The 19,263-nt window shown below is 36.6% G+C and overlaps 1 protein-coding gene across 4 annotated transcripts in view; it reads right to left on the reverse strand.

Annotated features, from left to right (window-relative positions):
* PPP4R4 (protein phosphatase 4 regulatory subunit 4) overlaps positions 1-19,263 on the reverse strand; it is a 105,820-nt gene that overhangs the window by 29,838 nt on the left and 56,719 nt on the right. For all 4 annotated transcript variants that reach the window (XM_081829996.1, XM_081829995.1, XM_081829997.1 and 1 more), the window contains 7 exons: positions 12,120-12,241; positions 9,948-10,070; positions 8,770-8,939; positions 8,316-8,435; positions 5,487-5,564; positions 4,560-4,643; positions 3,780-3,962 (listed from right to left, as the gene is read on the reverse strand). In XM_081829996.1, the coding sequence (XP_081686122.1) occupies positions 3,780-3,962; positions 4,560-4,643; positions 5,487-5,564; positions 8,316-8,435; positions 8,770-8,939; positions 9,948-10,070; positions 12,120-12,241 (880 nt within the window). The remainder of the gene's footprint in view (positions 1-3,779; positions 3,963-4,559; positions 4,644-5,486; positions 5,565-8,315; positions 8,436-8,769; positions 8,940-9,947; positions 10,071-12,119; positions 12,242-19,263) is intronic.

Below are 19,263 nucleotides of genomic sequence, written 5' to 3' on the forward strand. Positions count from 1 at the left end.
ACTCAGCCATCAGAAAGGATAAATACCCAACTTTTAACGTCAACATGGATGGGACTGGAGGAGATTATGCTAAGTGAAAGAAGTCAAGCAGAGAAAGTCAATTATCATATGGTTTCACTTATTTGTGGAGCATAAGGAATAGCATGGAGGACATTAGGAGAAGGAAAGGAAAAAGGAAGGGGGGGAATCGGAGGGAGAGACGAACCATGAGAGACTATGGACTCTGAGAAACAAACTGAGGGTTTTAGAGGGGGGGGTGGGGGGATGGGTTAGCCTGGTGATGGGTATTAAGGAGGGCACGTACTGCATGGAGCAGTGGGTGTTATACGAAAACAATGAATCATGGATCACTACATCAAAAACTAATGATGCACTGTATGGTGACATAACATAATAAAACAAAATAAAAATTTAAAAAATATGTATATTTTGTACCTCACAGTATAACGTAAGTTATCTTTTGGGCCAGAAATCAGAGATAAATGTAATCATATCAAAAACACGTAGAGCCAGCCTGAATAAGTTGTGACAATTGGAGCACACCAATAATGATCACAGTTGATTAAAACAATATTTAATATTAGAGAATGAGCCTGAAAGAGAGAACAAAACCAAAACAAAACTCAGTTGTCACCACTGGAAGTGGTTCCTACACCAACTCCTAGCTCTGAAAATTGATCATAGGAGGAAAAAACTAAAGATTACCTGAGGAAATATATTTCAGCATAATCAGATTAGCCACATGGATGAAGTAAAGCATCTCTTCATAGAAGAATGCCATGAAAAATGCAGAAGTGATAGAATTTTTAAAAATCACTCCTCTGCAAGTTCTAATATAAACAGATTCAGGAAGGATCATCAGTGGATGCTAAACCTAATGGGTATAAGGTTGATGAAAAACTGGTGTTCAGAGTGTTCAAAGTGTCAGTTTCCGATTACAGTGCACCTTGCAAGGGAGAAAACATAATTTTGCAGTGGGCTGATACAACGGTCACCACTGGAGAACCACTCTGAGCTCACTTACAGAGGAACACGTGTCCAGAGATGATGCGACATAAAGTACAAAGCAGCATCTGTGAAGTATTCTTGCCAAAAATGTTTAACCTAAAACTCAGCAAGTCTTTAGATCTAATTTTCCGTTTACAAGAAATACTGAGAATAGGTGAACAAGCTAACACCGTGAAACAGCAATCTGACAAATTCAGAACTGGAATATTCTACAGGATGATGAAGTCTTCAATGTCATGAAAAAGTGGGAAAAGGGAGAAAGGCAGTCTGTTCTGAATTAAAAGACAATTAAGAGTTGTAACAGTCAAAGGCAATAGCCAAAGGATCTTAATTGGATCCTATATGGAATAAAACAACTATAAAATATGTTTGGGGAACACAATGTGAACTACATGGATATGAAATGGTATTGAAGAATAACTCCATTTTGCAAAATGTAATGATTATACTGTGATTATATAGGAGAATGTCTTTTTTTAGAGATGAACATTGAAATGTTTATAGAGATAAAATACAATGACATGTATAATTTAAAATTCCTCAGCACAATGAAATAGAAAAAGCGAATAATGGCAAAATGTTAACAATTGTTCGGTCTCGCTGGGTTCTACATGAAGGTTCATCGCAGTATTTTCTTCGCCTCTCTGTAGCTTTAAAATTTTTTCACAACAAAAGAAAAAAAAGTTAATGTCATTCCTCAAAATCTTCTAAAGATTTTCCTTGCTTCAGAGAATACAAGCTAGATTCCACATCACGGACCAGGCACCCCCCTACCTCATCTCTCCACCACCTGCCACCCTAGCTAGCTTCCTTGCTCCTCACGCAACCACACTTTCTTTGCTCTTCTCGCTTGTCCTTCATCCACCTGGTAACTCCTTTACTTTGTTCAAGCCTCTGCATGAAGCATACTTGATCAGAAAGGATGTTTCCCTGACCGCTATCTCCACAATAGCATCCTACTACCTTCTGTCATGTTCCTCATCCTCTACCCTGCTTTACTGTGCTTCACTGTACTTTTCACCCCTGACATACTCTAGATGTATGTTGCTTTACCGCCGGTCTCCAGTAGAATTTCAGGTACTGTGATAATACACCCTTTGTCTCTTTTGTTCATTGTTGTATCCTGGTACCCAAAATATAGTAGTGCTTGGCACATAGTAAGCACTCAATAAATTTTGCTGAATGAATGAATTATGACCATTAGGTGTGGAATTAAAAATATAAATCTTTCTTTTCTCCAGAACATCCTCTTTGATCACGGAAAATGTGCTATAATAATCATGTATCTCCTTTTAACTGTGGAATTACTGCCTTGTAAAAGAAAATAGTAAAACAATCTCTTAGGCTTACAGGTACTTTGTTTGCACTCTATGTTGTAAATCATTTCTCTTTCTTGATAAGAGAAGTTAAAATATGGAATAATTATATATTCTTAAGCTCTGTAAACACAGCATGCCTACTAACTCATCACGCTGAGATAAACAATTAAGATCAAACCACAGCACTTACCGGCATCTGTAAATATATCACTCATCCTGCTGTATTATGTATCCTGATACCACCACCCTTTAGAACACAAGCTCTGTTAAGAGAAGGAGTCTGTCCGTCTTATCCACTCCTGTATCCCTCCCTCCTCAAACAGTGCCTGACACATAGCAGGTACTCGAATAGGTAATTTCTGAATAAAATAATTCATTAATTCTGCTCAATTTTATGTAAATTTCCTATGTGGCACACTCACGCACTGCCCTCTGATAAGGGAGTCACTGATGTCATTTCTTAAGACTATTACAGCTATAATGTAACCTTCATGCTCTAGGCTTTGCTTTGATAAATGAAATTAACCTGCAGAGTGTCAGTTCATGAAATGTACGCCTGTTTTCTTAAGTTGTAAATGACACCAATAACGTTATTTTTTTTCTTTTTAATCTTTGAAGCTAAACCTGATTTTGGTTTTCTGAAATGGCTACAAGATCTCATTATCTCCCTTTTATTGAGAACAATGACACTATTAAGCACTTTTTCAACAGTTTCTAAAACGTACATGTTATATGGAACTTTTTCATACTTCCAAAATGGTAGGAAGACATCCTATTAAACGTACAGTGAACTGTAGGCTAAATAAACCTCTGAAATTTTTGTGAAAAAGGTAGACAACTTACTCTCTGGGGGATGTGAGTACAAAACTTTTCCTTTTTTTTTTTTTTCTGCTTTTGACCCTAATTTTAAGGTTATCCATAGTAGGCCATCATGTTTTTAATATAAGCTTTATCTGTTACACAGCCACTTTTTAGAGGTACTTTAAAAGAAAAAGCAATGCCACTAAGATGTAGGGACTTACGGGATGTCTGGCCACATGGCATAGTTGAGGTCGGCTCTGAGGCCACGACACATAAAAGTGGATATCAGAGCAAGAGGGACTTAGCGGTCGAGATCACAGACTCCGGCCAACCTGCCTTTTGAGAAGAACTATATCAAGTTTGAAGTGAATCTGTTTACACTCTCCTTGGCAACATATGGAAAAAGGGTAAGTAAAGGTACCACTTGTTCATTCTTCAACCCAGCTACGTAGACAATGTTCAAAAATAAGCATTACTGAAGAAGCACGTGGAAATCTGAGTTTCCCCCTCAGGGATCTGGGAGGATAACATCTTTCCAGGGCAAAATGGAATAAAGAGAGTTTGTTGTACTATTTTGAGAATGGGGAGAATCTGGTAATCCCAAAATCAAGTGTGAGTTCAAAAGATTTAGATAAAAGGTACTGGGCTCACATTTGTCATCATGATGGTGAACATTCTTTGTAAGAAACGATAATAAATCTGATCACTTGATATGATATGCGGCAGACAGGCATATTTCTGTAGTAGCTTCTCATGAGTTCTCCATTTCAAGGAGGCTGCTGCTCGCTGCTCAGCAGCTGTGAGGGCTGGGATCAAGTCAGGCAGAGATGATAACTGAAAAAAAGCACATCAGAAGATTGATGATAATAAATCAACTGCAGCATTCAGTCAAACTATTCAGTCTTACGATACATTGGGGAGAGGAATATTCTCACTCACTTCAGAACCTAGGAGGATCTTAGTTGTCATAGGGAGATAATTATCTGGCAAAATCAAACACGTTTCAAAAAGATCCATCAGTAAAATTTACGGTCACTGAAAACAAAATTTTGAAATAGAGAATGGGACTCAATCCTTCTAACTAAAGTAAAATTTCTTATATTTCGCTGTTGGAAAATTTTGACCTTCTACATTCCTACTCTTCTGTCCTCACCAGATGCTATTCTTAGAATAATAATTAATGCTAATAAAAACTGGAAATATGAATGTAAACTCCAAGGACAATAAATAAGAATCATGGTAATGGAATAATTGTAGGAAAAATTCAGGCTGTTGAAGCTCCAAGAGACATTTACTAAGCTACCTGCTATTATGGGGCAAGCACTACTTTAAATGTTTTCCACACATTCTCTCATTGATTCCCCACAACAACTCTATAGAGAAAGATCATATTTAAAACATTCAGGAACTTCTTTGATACATGGGATTTACCTTATTTTCTTGAATAGTGCTTTCTCCACCAGTAGACATAAGTTCAAGGATTTCTGGAAGATGATCTATAAGAGCATCTAGTACCTTTCAATAGAGATATCAATTACTGTTATGGCAACTACTGTTTTTCTAATCTTAGGTTAGCCTCATATGTCAATTTCTGTGCAGAAATAGTATTATTTACCAAACAACATTTAGGGAGTTTCTATTTTCTTACGTTGCCATCTTCTTGCTGGAACATTTTAGAAAAATAATCAACTGGCTTGATCAAAGCTACCTTTGAAAAGAGATTAGTATACCTGCCCCTTGATATTGTTCAAATAGTCTAGATCTGAGACAGCTACTTCCATACAACCAATATGCCAAAAAACTGCCTCTCAACTTTTAAAAAGCAATTTAAGTAAGATAACACCCTCAGCAATGTGTAACTATTGATGAGTTGAGCTAGCAGTCATTTGGGTGAACAGGATATACTAAATGCAGCATCAAAATAAAGTATTTCAGTTTTCCCAAATATATTCCCTAAACAATGCTGAGAGAAAAAAAAAAAAGATGTAAAATGTGATATAAAATAGGATTGCAATTAAGTAAAATAAAAACTTTTTCATAGCAAAGAAAAAGAAAAACTTAAAAATATAACAAAACAGAAACAGTAATTGGAACTAAAGGTATCCTTTTGTTTGTCTACTTTTTGGCATGTCCTAAATTCTTAATAAACAAATATACATATATATTTTAAAACTGAGTATTTTTTTAACGATCTCAATTTCCAGTCTATGATACAACTGCACCTTGTCTTGACGCTTTTGGGGCTAGTCAGCTGAAAGAATTCATGCAATTCCTAAGAAGTGCAGGGGAAGAGGGGAAGGGCATTGATAATATTCAGACTTAACATGAAGTAAAAACCAAAGAGTAAGAAGATATTACCTCCAGTGATTCATCTTGTAATAATGTTATTAATTCTTTATGTATTAAAAATACTCCAGAATTCAGAAGTTTAGATACCTGAAATGCAACAATAAAGTCTCTCAGATTTAAAACTACTAGACATTTAAAGGTTATAATAATATTTTACAAAACACATCCCTGTTAGATACTTCTTCTAAAATGAAACTAGGTTACAACATAAATGTAAAAATTAGATTTCTAAAAAATTAATTGCATAGAAAACCAGCTTTTTAGCCTGCTTTGTAACACTCTGGAGTGTGGACACATGAGGGTGGGAATGTCAGTGCCCACATGGGTGTAGAAAGTACAGGATGGATTTATCAGTCACAATTTTCATGTCACAAGCAGTAAGTCCATGGACACCTCTAGCTCATATTTTAAAGTCTTACAGCAGTCAACAGGGTCTGACAGGACATATGAGCATTCATCCTGCTTCAGCGCCTCCCGAAGAGGGTAAGTACTACAGAAGGTCAGTGTGACACAGGGATAGAGGGGACTCCTAAGCAAGCAAGACACCAAAGATTTTTCCCATCAAAGACTTTAATCAGCACAAGAGGAGCTGGAAGGGTCTAATCTAGCTCCCCTATGAACAGTCTTCTTTCTTCCTCCAGGCAAACTCAGAACCCACAATGGTAAATTCACCAGTTTCTACTTCATCTTTTTTTTTCTTTTTCTTTTTTGGGCTTGGTGCTTTGTTTGTTTGTTTGTTTGTTTTTACATATTGGGCTTCTGGGTAAGATTTTATTTGCGGGGGAGGGAAGCTTCCTGGATAAAGAAAATGTTCTAAAAAACTTTGCTCTACAGGGCTGTTTCTGACTTGTTCAAAATATTTTCGAAATAATATGTTTCTGAAAAACAAGAATAAAGTTAGGACATGGTAAAATAACTCTCAGAATTTAACAACAGCACTGTGAGAAAAACTTAAATCCACCAATGGATTCTCACTACTCAAAAGGATAAACCTAGACTAACAATCTATTTTATGGAGTATCAGCAACAGCCTACCTACATGGTATGATTGAGAGAACAGGGCAACTAGCCACCAAAGAGCTAGATCAATGATCCGAACTCACTCCTACCAGTGAAGTATTTTTATGGACACATTTCAGATGTTTATTTATAGGGTGTTAACATATTGTGTCCACTATGAAACACATAAAAAATGAAATATTAAAGGGATGAGATAAAAATGAACATAAGTAAAAACTCTAATATTATATAAATATTGCGTTCTCAGATACTAACCTCACGGAACCATCTCTGGAGACCATTCATCTAACAGGCACGCACAGTAACCAAGACTACATGCCCACTTAATGCACAGTGGAGACAGAGTTCACTCAGCTAGCAGTGCCCTCTGTTCTTTCCCCTCCTCCAAAAGAATATTTCTACCGCTATATTTACAAAGATGACTTAATTTTGCAACACTGGAATTATTTTAATTATTTATACCATTTAAAGGAAATATTTCCTAGATTTTGCACAGTGAACATTTCATTCATACCAGAAAAACTGTTAATGAAAAGAAGCAGAGACTTTCAGCCAACAGCCACGAGTCTTAAGCAACATAATAATGATGTTATAGGTACCTTGGGCACTTTGAGCTGATCTAACAATGCTCTGCTATGGAATACAGTGCAAGGAAGGGGCTGAAACCTTCTCATTGAGACTAAGAATATTTAGATACCTCTTATAAAGAAAGGAAATATTTTATTATGCCCCTTATAAAGAGATGTTTACGTTTTGAAGTTGCCAAGTTATAGTTTATACATCTTTACTGCAACTACAGCATACATGTGCTTACTGGGAACCTCTAAGACATACGCAAATTTCAACCTCAAGCGTTAAACAGTTAATAGCATTCATCATAAAAGTTTAAATTCAGGGGTGCCTGGGTGGCTCAGTTGTTAAGCGTCTGCCTTCAGCTCAGGTCATGATCCCAGGGTCCTGGGATGGAGCCCCGCATCGGGCTTCAGCCCCGCATCAGGCTCCCTGCTCGGCGGGAAGCCTGCTTCTCCCTCTCCCGCTCCCCCTGCTTGTGTTCCTGCTCTCGCTAGCTCTCTCTCTGTCAAATAAATAAATAAAATCTTAAAAAAAAAAAAAAAAAGTTTAAATTCACTTTTGCTCCTACATTACAGAGAGTTGCTGTAATAGCTGAACGTAACAGCTATGTTCATGAAACATGATCCATTTGCAGTAAAAACAATAAATGTAGGGAGCCTGGATGGCTCAGTCAGTTAAGCATCTGCCTACGGCTCACGTCATGATCCCAGGGTCCTGGGATTGAGCTCCCCTGCTCAGTGGGGAGTCGGCTTCTCCCTCTCCCCCATACCCCTCCCCCTGCTCATGCTCTCTCGGCTCTCTCTCTCAAATAAATAAATAAAACCTTTAAAAAACAATAAATTTAAATAATCTCTCTCAATTTTCCATTTATTCTCAAGTTCTTGAGTTTAGACACAAAGTTAAATATAAATATTGTAAAGCCTATAAAAACTGATTTTACTTCCAAAGTTGCAATACCCATATTCACACCACAATGTCTGGCTTAAAGTAAGCACTTAGTACATGAATGGATTAATAAATGATAAATGATTATAATGTGCTTATGTGAATGAATTCTATAAACATACTAAGAGAATTATGGGAATTTTAAAATAACATTTAGGACCACAAAATGAAAGACATATGGAGCCTGTATCTTGTAATAAACCTTTATAAACAGAAGTGTACACAATATCAAAAAATCATCTAGTGTACATAGGTAGAATTAACAACCAATGTAAAGTCATTTCACTTCTTCAGACTTACTTCATAAAAGCAAATAGCAATAGTATATCTGACTGGTACTTCAGGGTCATGACAAAGGCAGAAGAATGTAGAATAGAGTTCCATGTGGAAGTTTTTAGGATCAACAAACACAATCATGGCCTGGTGGAGGTGGAAGGGAGAAGATGAGCGGGAAGGAGAGAAAAACATGCATCAGTACCTAATATTACAATCACTTCATTTATATTGAAATCATGTCCTTTGAACAATAATTTAGATAGAGATCATACTTGGAAGGTCCAAATGCATGCATATAGTTCTAATTTATACGTAAAGATAAATATAAATTACACCAATATTACTTAGTACCTACTGCATATACCAGACATAAGGCTAAGCAGGTGTCAAATATGGCCATACTTTTTAATGCTATCTATTCATATATTTTAGAGTTATAATCAAAATGTTTAGTCAGTACCAATACACAATTTATTACCGGGAAATTATAAGCACAGTTCTTCCGGACAGAAATATATTTCTTCTCCTGCTCTAGGATTTGGGGTGGAATCTGATTTTCATTGTGTCCATTTTCTTGTTGCAAACCCAATGTACAGAGTTTCTTATAAAACTCCAAAAATCTCAAGTGTTGATCTGGAGTAAAAATTCCTAAAACAAATGTAAAACCTTTGTTCAACATTTCAATTGAAAACAAAAAATAAAGAGAGAAAAGCAAAGTACAATACATACATAATTGGAGCAAAATAGTCAAATAAATGGCTAAAGATCATAAATAAAAACAACAGAGGAAAGGGTACCTATCATGAAGAACTCCCAACAGGTCAATTGTTTCATCTTATGTTAATCTTAATAATATTTTAATTTTAATTTTGATAGTATAACCTACACAATGCAGGAATTACAACTGCATTAATTTCTACAGCATACATCATACCACAGACCAACAAGTCACTACAATAATAATACATCAGGGCCATTACTGCTATTTACTTATCATAAATATTCTAAAACAGTCTGCAGAAAAGACATGTATATGTTTCTGCAGAGAGGCGCTTAAAAACTCAATCTAAAGGATGGCAAAGTAAACTCAAAATATTTTTGATCAATGGATAGGAACTCATCATATACTGTAGTACTTAGTTTCAACAGCCTGTTAAGAGTCTACAATATACATTTTTAAAAATGTTTTACTATGCCAGATGGTTCTAACTTAATTTATGCTTACATTAGTATAGTAAGCTAAGAACTGAGTAATATGTTCAAAATGCCAAGTTGTATTATGCTGATTCTAAGCTGAAACGCTCACAGGATATATTACAGCAAATAGTTGATAAGGGTATACTTACTATGTACCAATAGTTAATATAAATGAGCTTCTATTATCATATGCCAACTGATACATAAGTATAAAATATTCAGAAATTTAAAGGGCCATGCCTACTTCATTCTGTCACTGTTCTTTCAAATAGGTTCTACTGGGGGAAAGTCATTTTTCAATGTGTTCTAAATTATGCTATCAAAAATCTAAGGCCTCTTAAGATTTTACACACCTAAAGGATAGGTTTTACACCTGGAAAGCCGAAGTTTAGTGGCTGAGGTAAAAGAAAAAGGAAAAAAATTATCTACAAATCTTGAAAATCTTAAGATATATCATACCATATAGTCCATGGCATAGTTTTCCTAAATGGAAAGATAAGGAAATAAGAATTGATTCATCTGCTTTGAAAGATTTTTCACAAAATGATTTCACTAAGGGAAGTATAGTTTGACTTCTGTCATCTGGAAAACAAAACAAAATAAAACATACTTCAGACCAATCACCCACACGGCACATGGAGAAATTAATATATACACACAGATCCCAGGAAGAAAAATTACTATGTTAGCCACATAGCAACAGAAAATTTCTGCCAGCAATGGTGGCAGAGCTGTGGGGGATAGAAGCAGTGAGAGGAGAGTTGAGATCATCAAAAACCTTAATGTCATGCGGAGGAGCTCAGACTTTCAGTGCACCTGTTTACTGAATTTCTTCACTTTCACTTCTTAGAAGACACTTCCTTAAGAAGCAAATCGATTTTTTTTTTTTTAAGTAGGCTCCACGCCTAGCATGGAGCCCAATGCAGGGCTTGAACTCACAACCCTGCAATCAAGACCTGAGCTGAAATCAAGAGTTGGACACCCAACTGACTGAGCCACCCAGGCGCCTCAGAAGTTAATTAATATTTGTAAATATATCTGCTGGCTATAAATTGCTGATGTATTAGCAAAATTTACATCTTAATTCTAAAACTCTGAATTTCCCATAGTTCTCTTAAACTTTCAGAAATGCACCACTGCTTTATTAAGGGTCTGACAGGACTAAGTAAAATGCATCAACGGGGTTATTAGTATTATTATTCTGGTTACTCTCACCACAGTTCAGTACCACAACTACTGTTTTAACTAAACAACATTCATTAGGCAAACATTTATTGTATTTCATACAGAACAAGCATTATATTAAGTAGAAGTAGAAAGAGGAGTAATACATGGTCTCTGAACTTGAGAAACTCAGACCAGCGAAGAAGCCAAACACAAAAACTATCATAAGACGATGTGATCACTATTTTCACAGTCGTCATAAGGCAGGGGTCTGCACATGTTTTTTGTAAATGTTCTAGGCTTCCCAGTGTATTTGTCACAACTAGTCTGTCACCACAACACAAAATCAGCTACAGACAATACATAACCACATGGGCATGGCTATGTTCCAATAAACTTTACTTACATAAACAGGAAGCACCAGAATTTAGCCTGTAGACCATAGCTGGCCAACTCTTGGCATAAGACATTTAGAGAGATATCGGAGAGGAAACTGTATTTGCAATGAGCACTGAAGGAGATGTTGGTTAGGAGGAAAATAGAAGAAAAAAAAAAAAAACAGAGAGAAAAGAATACGCAGAAAAGCTAGAGGTGTGGGAGAATCGAATATGCCAAGGTAATGACAAGTGGTATTGGAGCATCGTGTACCAGAAGTGGAAGGAATGTCAGGGAAAGCCGAGAACACAGGTCAGACCCAGATCTATGATAACCGAGTGTGAGCAGTGAGGGGGAAGAGAGCAGAGAGGATGCCAAGGTTCCTAGACTGAATGCCCAGGGGTGCCCCATAATTAGGACAAGCAGATTCATTCATTTGTCTCTTTTCATGCATTATAGTTTTTCCTCCTCTGGCCCATCAGATAGCCTAAATGATTAGTCTGTAGCAATCATACATAATTACTGTCCATACTGCAAAAATCTTTAACAGGCTCTCCTAGTTCAGGTAAAATGCTGTTAATCCAAGTAAATGTAATCCTATAATTACACAATAGAGTTTTGCACCAAAGTACTTGATATTTACTCCTCCAAACTTCACCATATCAACATGGTTAATGTTTACTAATAAATTAATGCCCAGCATTAGTCAAAGGTCTAGTCATACACTCACAGAGGAGCTGTCTTTGTGATTTGATTGACACAATGCTAAGAAATACCTCTGTACCCATTCCCACCCAAGTACCTCATCCCAGATTTCTCCTCCTATGGCCATGAGATTTCTAGCATTAAAATATTAAGGTAGGGAAACTAATTTAGACCTTGTTTTAGTCAGCATCTTTCCTAGGGCCAATTAGTTGAACAAGTTAGAGGCTAATTACCAAGCCAAATTCTTAGGAAGGGAGGCTTAATGTTCATCACAAAATCCGATGTAAGAAATTCTGTCCTTTATCGTCCTTTACTCCCTTATCAGTGATACAAAAGAGGGAAAAACACTGCTTTCAGAAGCAAAGATGTGTCTACATGTAGATTTACCTGTATCAAATACATCAAGCAGATTAACCAGAGTTTCAAAAGCTGCAAGACGCACACTGCTGCCTTCATCCCTAGAGAGTTCTATTAGTTCAGGGAGCACCACGCTTTTTGTAAGTTCTGTCCTGCACAGTAAGCAACAGAAGAAAATAAATCAATTCAATAAATTATAGCAAGAGCTTATTAAAAACAAGCCATGGTGCCAGGTGCTGTAGAAAATAGGAAAAATCACAGAGACGTGGCTCCTGCTCTCCAGAAGCTGGCAATCTGGTTGGAAAGCATGATAAAAACATAAGAAACAGTAATAGTAATTGTATAATTATTTAAATCAATTCTAGTTCCACCAGGATAATATTATTACCTACAGAGATCTTAATGACTAGACATTTATATTAAACTTTATAATTTCCTTAAAATTTTATTTATTTACTTTTCAGAGAGAGAGAGCACGAGCAGGGGGAGGGGCAGAGGGAGAGGGAGAAGCGGGCTTCCCGCCGAGCAGGGAGCCCGATGCGGGGCTCGATCCCAGCACCCTGGGATCATGACCTGAGCCGAAGGCAGCCGCTTAACCGACTGAGCCACCCAGGCTCCCCTAAGCTTTATAAATTTTAACATAGTTTTCCATTTTAAGCAACCAGCTAATGATCTGGACTAATGAGAAAAACTTAACAGTAGTGACTGTAGAAACCTTAACAAAATCTTTTTCTCTAGATTTCAAGGGATAAATTACTTTTTCATTCACCTAAAACATAACATTACAGGAATTAATTTCTATATAGAATGATATATGATACTAGCTGCTCCCTCTAAAAGAATGAAACACAATATACATGCTTTCAGGACACAGACAACATTTATAATATAATCACAAATGGTTCTTATTCAAGACTTTAAGTTTCTGCTTATTCACCCTAATAAGATGTTATTACAATGACACACACTGATAAAGTGGAGGCATATAACGTGGCCAGCTTTCTTGGACACATGATAGAAGATGGTATGAATTATAATTTGATAGAATACAAAACAGTCAATAAGAGCTGCACAATAGAGTTTTGTGGCGAACACAAAGACTCTAAGACATCACCATCAAGCAGAAGGTTCTGCTATGATGCAAATGTTTGTAATTTAAAATACGGTCAGTATAACTGAGGAACTGAAGTTTTAATTTTATTTTACTTAATTTAAATAGCCAAACATGGCTAGTGCTACCATACTGGACAGCACAGCTCGAAGGACTTGAGTGATTAGAGGGCCAAAAACTGTTTTTTAAGGAATTAATCTATGAAAGGGGCCAAGGTGGTCAAAAAGGTGCAAACTTCCAGTTATTAAATAAATAAGTCATGGGAATGAAATGTACAGCAGAGTGACTATAGTTAACAATATTGTATTGCATATTTGAAAGTTGCTAAATCTTAAAAGTCCTCATCATAAGAAAAAATATTCTGTAACTATGTAAGGTGACAGGTGGTAACTAGACTTACTATGATAATCATTTGCAGTGTATACAAATATCAAATCACTATGTTGTACACATGAAACTAATATAATGTTATATGCCAATTATACCTCAATAAAATTTTTTTCTGAATAGTACTTAATTCTTCATATATAAAATACTCATGTCAGTATTTTGAGTAATTTTGAGTATTTTTGAGTAAATTGCCAAGAAAATCACCAACACCCATTTCTTTTTTTTTTTTTTAAGATTTTATTTATTTATTTGAGAGAGAGAGCACATGAGAGGGGGAGGGTCAGAGGGAGAAGCAGACTCCCTGCCGAGCAGGGAGCCCGATGCGGGACTCGATCCCGGGACTCCAGGATCATGACCTGAGCCAAAGGCAGTCGCTTAACCAACTGAGCCACCCAGGCGCCCCACCAACATCCATTTCTTTAGCATAAAGCTAAGAGAAAGAAAAAAAAAAAAGGAAATGAATCTAGATCACAGGCATAGATGTTAACATTACCAGTAGTTAGTTCACAAACATTCATCAAACATAGGAAGTAGACAGGGGAGGTAGAGGAGGAAAAGAGGAGAGAATCTATTCTGGCCCAAAGGTCATAAAAATTTATTTCATACAAATCTTCCTCAGAACCACTGAAAACCTTGAATTTATTAAGAATGAAAAACAATAGTTTAAGATAAAGATTTCATCCCTATTTACAGTCAAAAGTTATTTCCATTCAATCTTTCAACAGATTTTCTCCCCCGAAGTAGTATACCGATGCAATCCCAACTTAATTATCTGGGCGTCAGAAATAAAGATAATCAGAAGCAAGAGGTCTTTAATGGCTGTACAACGATTTCTTAATGTTGAAAAAGCAAAGAGAATAAATCAAATCCATATTTCATCAGTGCTTAATAGGGACATTTCAATTTCAACCTACCAGCACAGATGGGGATTTCTCATCTCCAACTATGTTAAAGCCACTAAAAACTACTGCACTGTGTATTAAAATAGCACTTTTATATGTTCGTTATCAAAATTTTAAAAAATTAAAGAAGTATAAAAATAAATTAAAATAACCTATAACCCTCTACTTAGAGAAACTTGGAAAGTTTCTGTAAATGTATGGCCTTCCAGACTTCTATCCTGTTCATATTATATAACATTCCTCTTTGGACTTCAGCTTCCCCATCTGTAAAAAAGGAACAACAATACTATCCATCCAAGAGACGTTTGTGAGGATATTAAGTTCATACATGTGAAGTGCTTAGAACAATACCTCACACATAGTAAATATTATCTAAGCATATACTTCTATTATTCATAAATTTTAATATAAACTAGTTCCTTAGACTCATCTCTCAAATCTGATAATATAGGTAAAAGATAAGCAAAATTTTTTTTCCTATACTGTAGAACTCAAAAGGACTGTAGGTTTATGTTTCTCCCTATAGTACGTGAAGAAGTTCCCTGTGCCTTTGCTAATACTAAAGATTTATCATTAACTTTTCCAATTTCATTGGCAAAAGTAGCATTTCACTATTGTTTTTGTAAATATCACATATTATTCAATAACTGTCTACTTGACTGCATCTGTTATCAAATTCTAAGCACCTGGAGATAGGACTCTATCTTTTTCATTATTACATCCCCCATATGTAATCCAGTGCTTGTGGTAGGTGCTCAATATATATTCATTAAATGAATACATCTCCTACAACTAATGAGCTTGAACAATGAGGTTGAATCTGTTTATTAGACACCTGTATTCCTTCTTTATGAAGTATATATTTGTTTTCTTTGCCCATTTGTCACATTATAAAAGTTAAGTGGAAATAAGGCATCATGGCAGACCCACACTAAGATGCAAATATTCTCTCTTATTAGTTCTTCTAAACAAACTGGATTATAGCTGAGTAACTTTTTCAGGAAGCAGATGTGGGTGGTACACTGTCTGTGCTAGTGTATTTATGAGAATATCTTTTTCTTGACTTTATATATAAACTCCACCCCAGCTAGGGCAGAATTCTAGGTCATTATCCTTTCTGCTAAAAACTCTTCTGGCAGGTGTGCCTGGGTGGCTCAGTTGGTTAAGCGACTGCCTTCGGCTCAGGTCATGATCCTGGAGTCCCTGGATCGAGTCCCGCATCGGGCTCCCTGCTAGTCAGGGAGTCTTCTTCTCCCTCTGACCCTCCCCCGTCTCATGTGCTCTCTCTCATTCTCTCTCTCTCAAATAAATAAATAAAATCTTTAAAAAAAAAAAAAAACTCTTCTGGCATTTAAGTATTCGGAACAAAACTCTGGGGACAGCCTGATCCTGTAATTTGTGTAGGGGTCTAGTTTCATCAGCCAAGATACTGGCAATTACAGCCTAACCCTTCCATGATGTCAGAGGGGAGATGTGTAAAATACAGGGTGAAGGATAACAAGAAGAATGAAACAAGCAGGCTTGCCCAGGCAGCCAACCCGGAATTCTGGGGTGGCTATGTGATACAAATCTACCCAGATGCTGGCCATGAGTCAGTGTCATCTGATGGTAGCTTGTCTGCTCAAGCTAAATACTGATGAAGATGATCCTGAGCTCCATGGTGGGCCAGGACAGCAACAGCAATTCAAGGAAACTTCTCATTTGTTTGTGCCTTTTCCACTGGCCTGTTTTAAGAAGCCTAGGCTTAAAGAAATACTGGGGACCCAATCATTTCCATCTCTTTGTTAAGAAGATGGAAGGTGCTTCTAGTGTTCTTGTTTAGCCCTCCCCTACATGACTCCCCTTCATCAATGACCTTGCAGTCTGACAAAAGACAAAAATCATGGGCAAAGGACAAAAACCAACCATCAATCAATCCCATTATATCCAAAATCTACAATCTACCTCTGACTAAGGCAATCATGGATCTGCTTTTTGTCACTATAGTTTGTATCTGTCATACGGTATTTATACTTTTGCATCCGGTTTATTTCCCTTAACATACTGATTGTGAGATGTATCCATGATGTCGTATTGCATGTATCGGCACTATGTTCCTTTTTCTTGCTAAATAGTATTTTCACTGTATGGATATACCACATTTTATTTTTCCCTTCACCTATAGGTAGACATTTGGATTGTTCCAGTTTGGGTTATTAGAACTAAAGCTGCTATAAACATGTATATATAATATAATTCTTGTTATGGGCATATATTCTTACTTGTCTTGGGTAAATAATTCAAAGTAGAATGACTAGGTCATACAGAAGATGTTTAACTTTTAAGTAAATGCCAAATCAGCAATATTATATCATGTCAGATTGGAAGGCTGTTGATTTGATTATATTCAGAAATGTGATAAATTTCAAATTAGTCTTTATGTAGGGTATGAGGTGAGAATCAATGTTCACTGTTTTCTCTCATGAGTATCCAGTTATCCCAATACTGTATTTTGAAAAGATTTTCTTCCTTGAACTGCTTTGGCACTCTGCTGAAAGTCAACTGGCCACATATATGTGGGTCTATTTCTGGACTCTCTTCTGTTCCATTGATTTATATTTTTGTATGTATCCTGAAATACCCTTAAATCCATTTGTTAGTTCTAAAAATTGTTTTGTAAATTACTGAGGATTTTCTATGTAAATGGCAATATCATCTACAAGTAGAAATCATTTTACTTCTTCCTTTCAGATCTTTAGACCTTTTGGAAAGTTTTTGTTTTCTTGCCTTATTTCAATAGCTAGAACCTCTAGTACAGTGTGAGACAGAAGTGCTAAAAACTATCCTTGACTAGTTCTTACCTTAAGAGAAAAACATTCAATACCTACCATTAACTATGACGTTAGCTGTAGGTTTTTCATACATGCCCTGTATCAGATTAGGGAAATCCACTCCACCCCTAGCTTCCTGAAAGTTTTTATCATGAATAGATGTTGAATTTTATCAGAAATTCATAAGGGGGCTTTTTCAGGTTATCTTATTTGCCATATCACCAGAATTAGAAGATTGATCAACTTCTTCAAAAGTATGTTCTTCCTTTCCGATCTGAGTGCTGTCTATGTTCTTCCCCTCTAACACTGAAGGATCTTTTTGGAGGTCCCATGTTTGTTTCTTTTTTTCTCTTTAGTCATCCCTGTACAAAGAAAGGTCTATTCCTTGTTTTCCTACAAATAAATGTGCATAACCTCTTCATTATACTATTCATTATGAATCTGATTATTCTAACTGTCCTCTTTGACCCTAAGCTGGTGCATAATCCACAGTTAGCTTTCTAGTGATGTGTAGCCTTTACTTCATATGCACATGCTAGCTTGACAAGAATCTCTTAATTTTGTTTCCTGATTATCTTATTAATGAATAACAATTTCTAATGCTCATTTCTGATTAAACTAAAGTGGTAATTGTTCCCTTGCCAGCCACAGCAAATACAAAATTACAAACCCAAGTCTGTACGCTTCTCAGGCCTCTTCCCAGCACTTCTCATACCCAAGTGCCTTAGAACACAACTCCCAGTGCAGTAGTGGGCAGCCTCTCTCTTAAATCAGTAGCAATCTCTGAAATGTCTGTTCCCACCTCCTTTCACCCATCTCAGGGATTCTTCTAGCCTTGAGTGTAGGTATTTCCTGTTGGTGGTCATCAGATCTTATCAATAGTCCTGATTTCCAATGCCAAAAGAAAAAAACAGTGTACCTCTCTTTAGCTTTATCTTTTATCAAAGGGAGAATAAAGAATATGAATCAGATCTTAGTAGTATTCAGCCATCATACCATGAAAGTCCTATGACATTTTCCCTTCCTGAATCTGGGATGCTAATAGTATGTGAAAATTCAAAATTAAATGAATATGCATTTAATCAGGCAAATTAGTTTATTACATGAATTCTACATTAACAAGCTAGGTAGATTCTAGTTTTGCTTTTGTAAATTAAGCCTTAAACAATAATCCGATATTAGTTTTCAGAAGACTAATTGGAACACACTTGACCAGGATGGGGTTTTTTTTGGGGGGGGGGTGTTGGTTTTTTGGTTTTAAAGATTTTATTTATTTATTTTAGAGAAAGATAGCATGAGCTGGAGGAGGGGCAGAAGGACAGAAGAAACCCAAGCAGACTCTCCACTGAGCATGGAGCCTGACGTGAGGCTCATCTCAGGGCTCTGAGATCATGACCTGAGTCAAAATCAAGAGTCGGACACTTGACTAAGTCACCCAGGCACCCAATTGACTAGGCTGTTTTTAACAGTGGCAAAATGTCAGATGACAAAAAATGGAATACAAAAAGACAATGGTATATTCTCCTGATAGGTTCTGATCCTGGTTAAGGAACACAGAAGTGGGCAAGACTGAATTATTTATGGTCCACAATGATCCAGAGTCACCCAAGCCTTAGAAGATCTATCAGAAAGAAGCTGGTTCTAAAATAAAAATTAGAGAAATGATTACTCTGTTGAAATGTTAAGCTTCCAACACAACACTTAAATCCAACTCAGCACGTGGACAGGACAGAGGACCTGAATCTGTGTGACTCTGAAGTCATCCTAAAGCCTTAAATACTGGTCCCCAATTTTTTTTTATTAACAATTGCGCGGGCGCCTGGGTGGCTCAGTTGGTTAAGCGACTGCCTTCGGCTCAGGTCATGATCCTGGAGTCCCGGGATCGAGTCCCATATCGGGCTCCTTGCTCAGCAGGGGGTCTGCTTCTTCCTCTGACCCTCCCCCCTCTCATGTGCTCTCTC

This window comes from Leptonychotes weddellii, chromosome 9 (genome assembly GCF_054177405.1).
Source record: "Leptonychotes weddellii isolate Sample4059 chromosome 9, ASM5417740v2, whole genome shotgun sequence".
Taxonomy (NCBI): domain Eukaryota; kingdom Metazoa; phylum Chordata; class Mammalia; order Carnivora; family Phocidae; genus Leptonychotes; species Leptonychotes weddellii.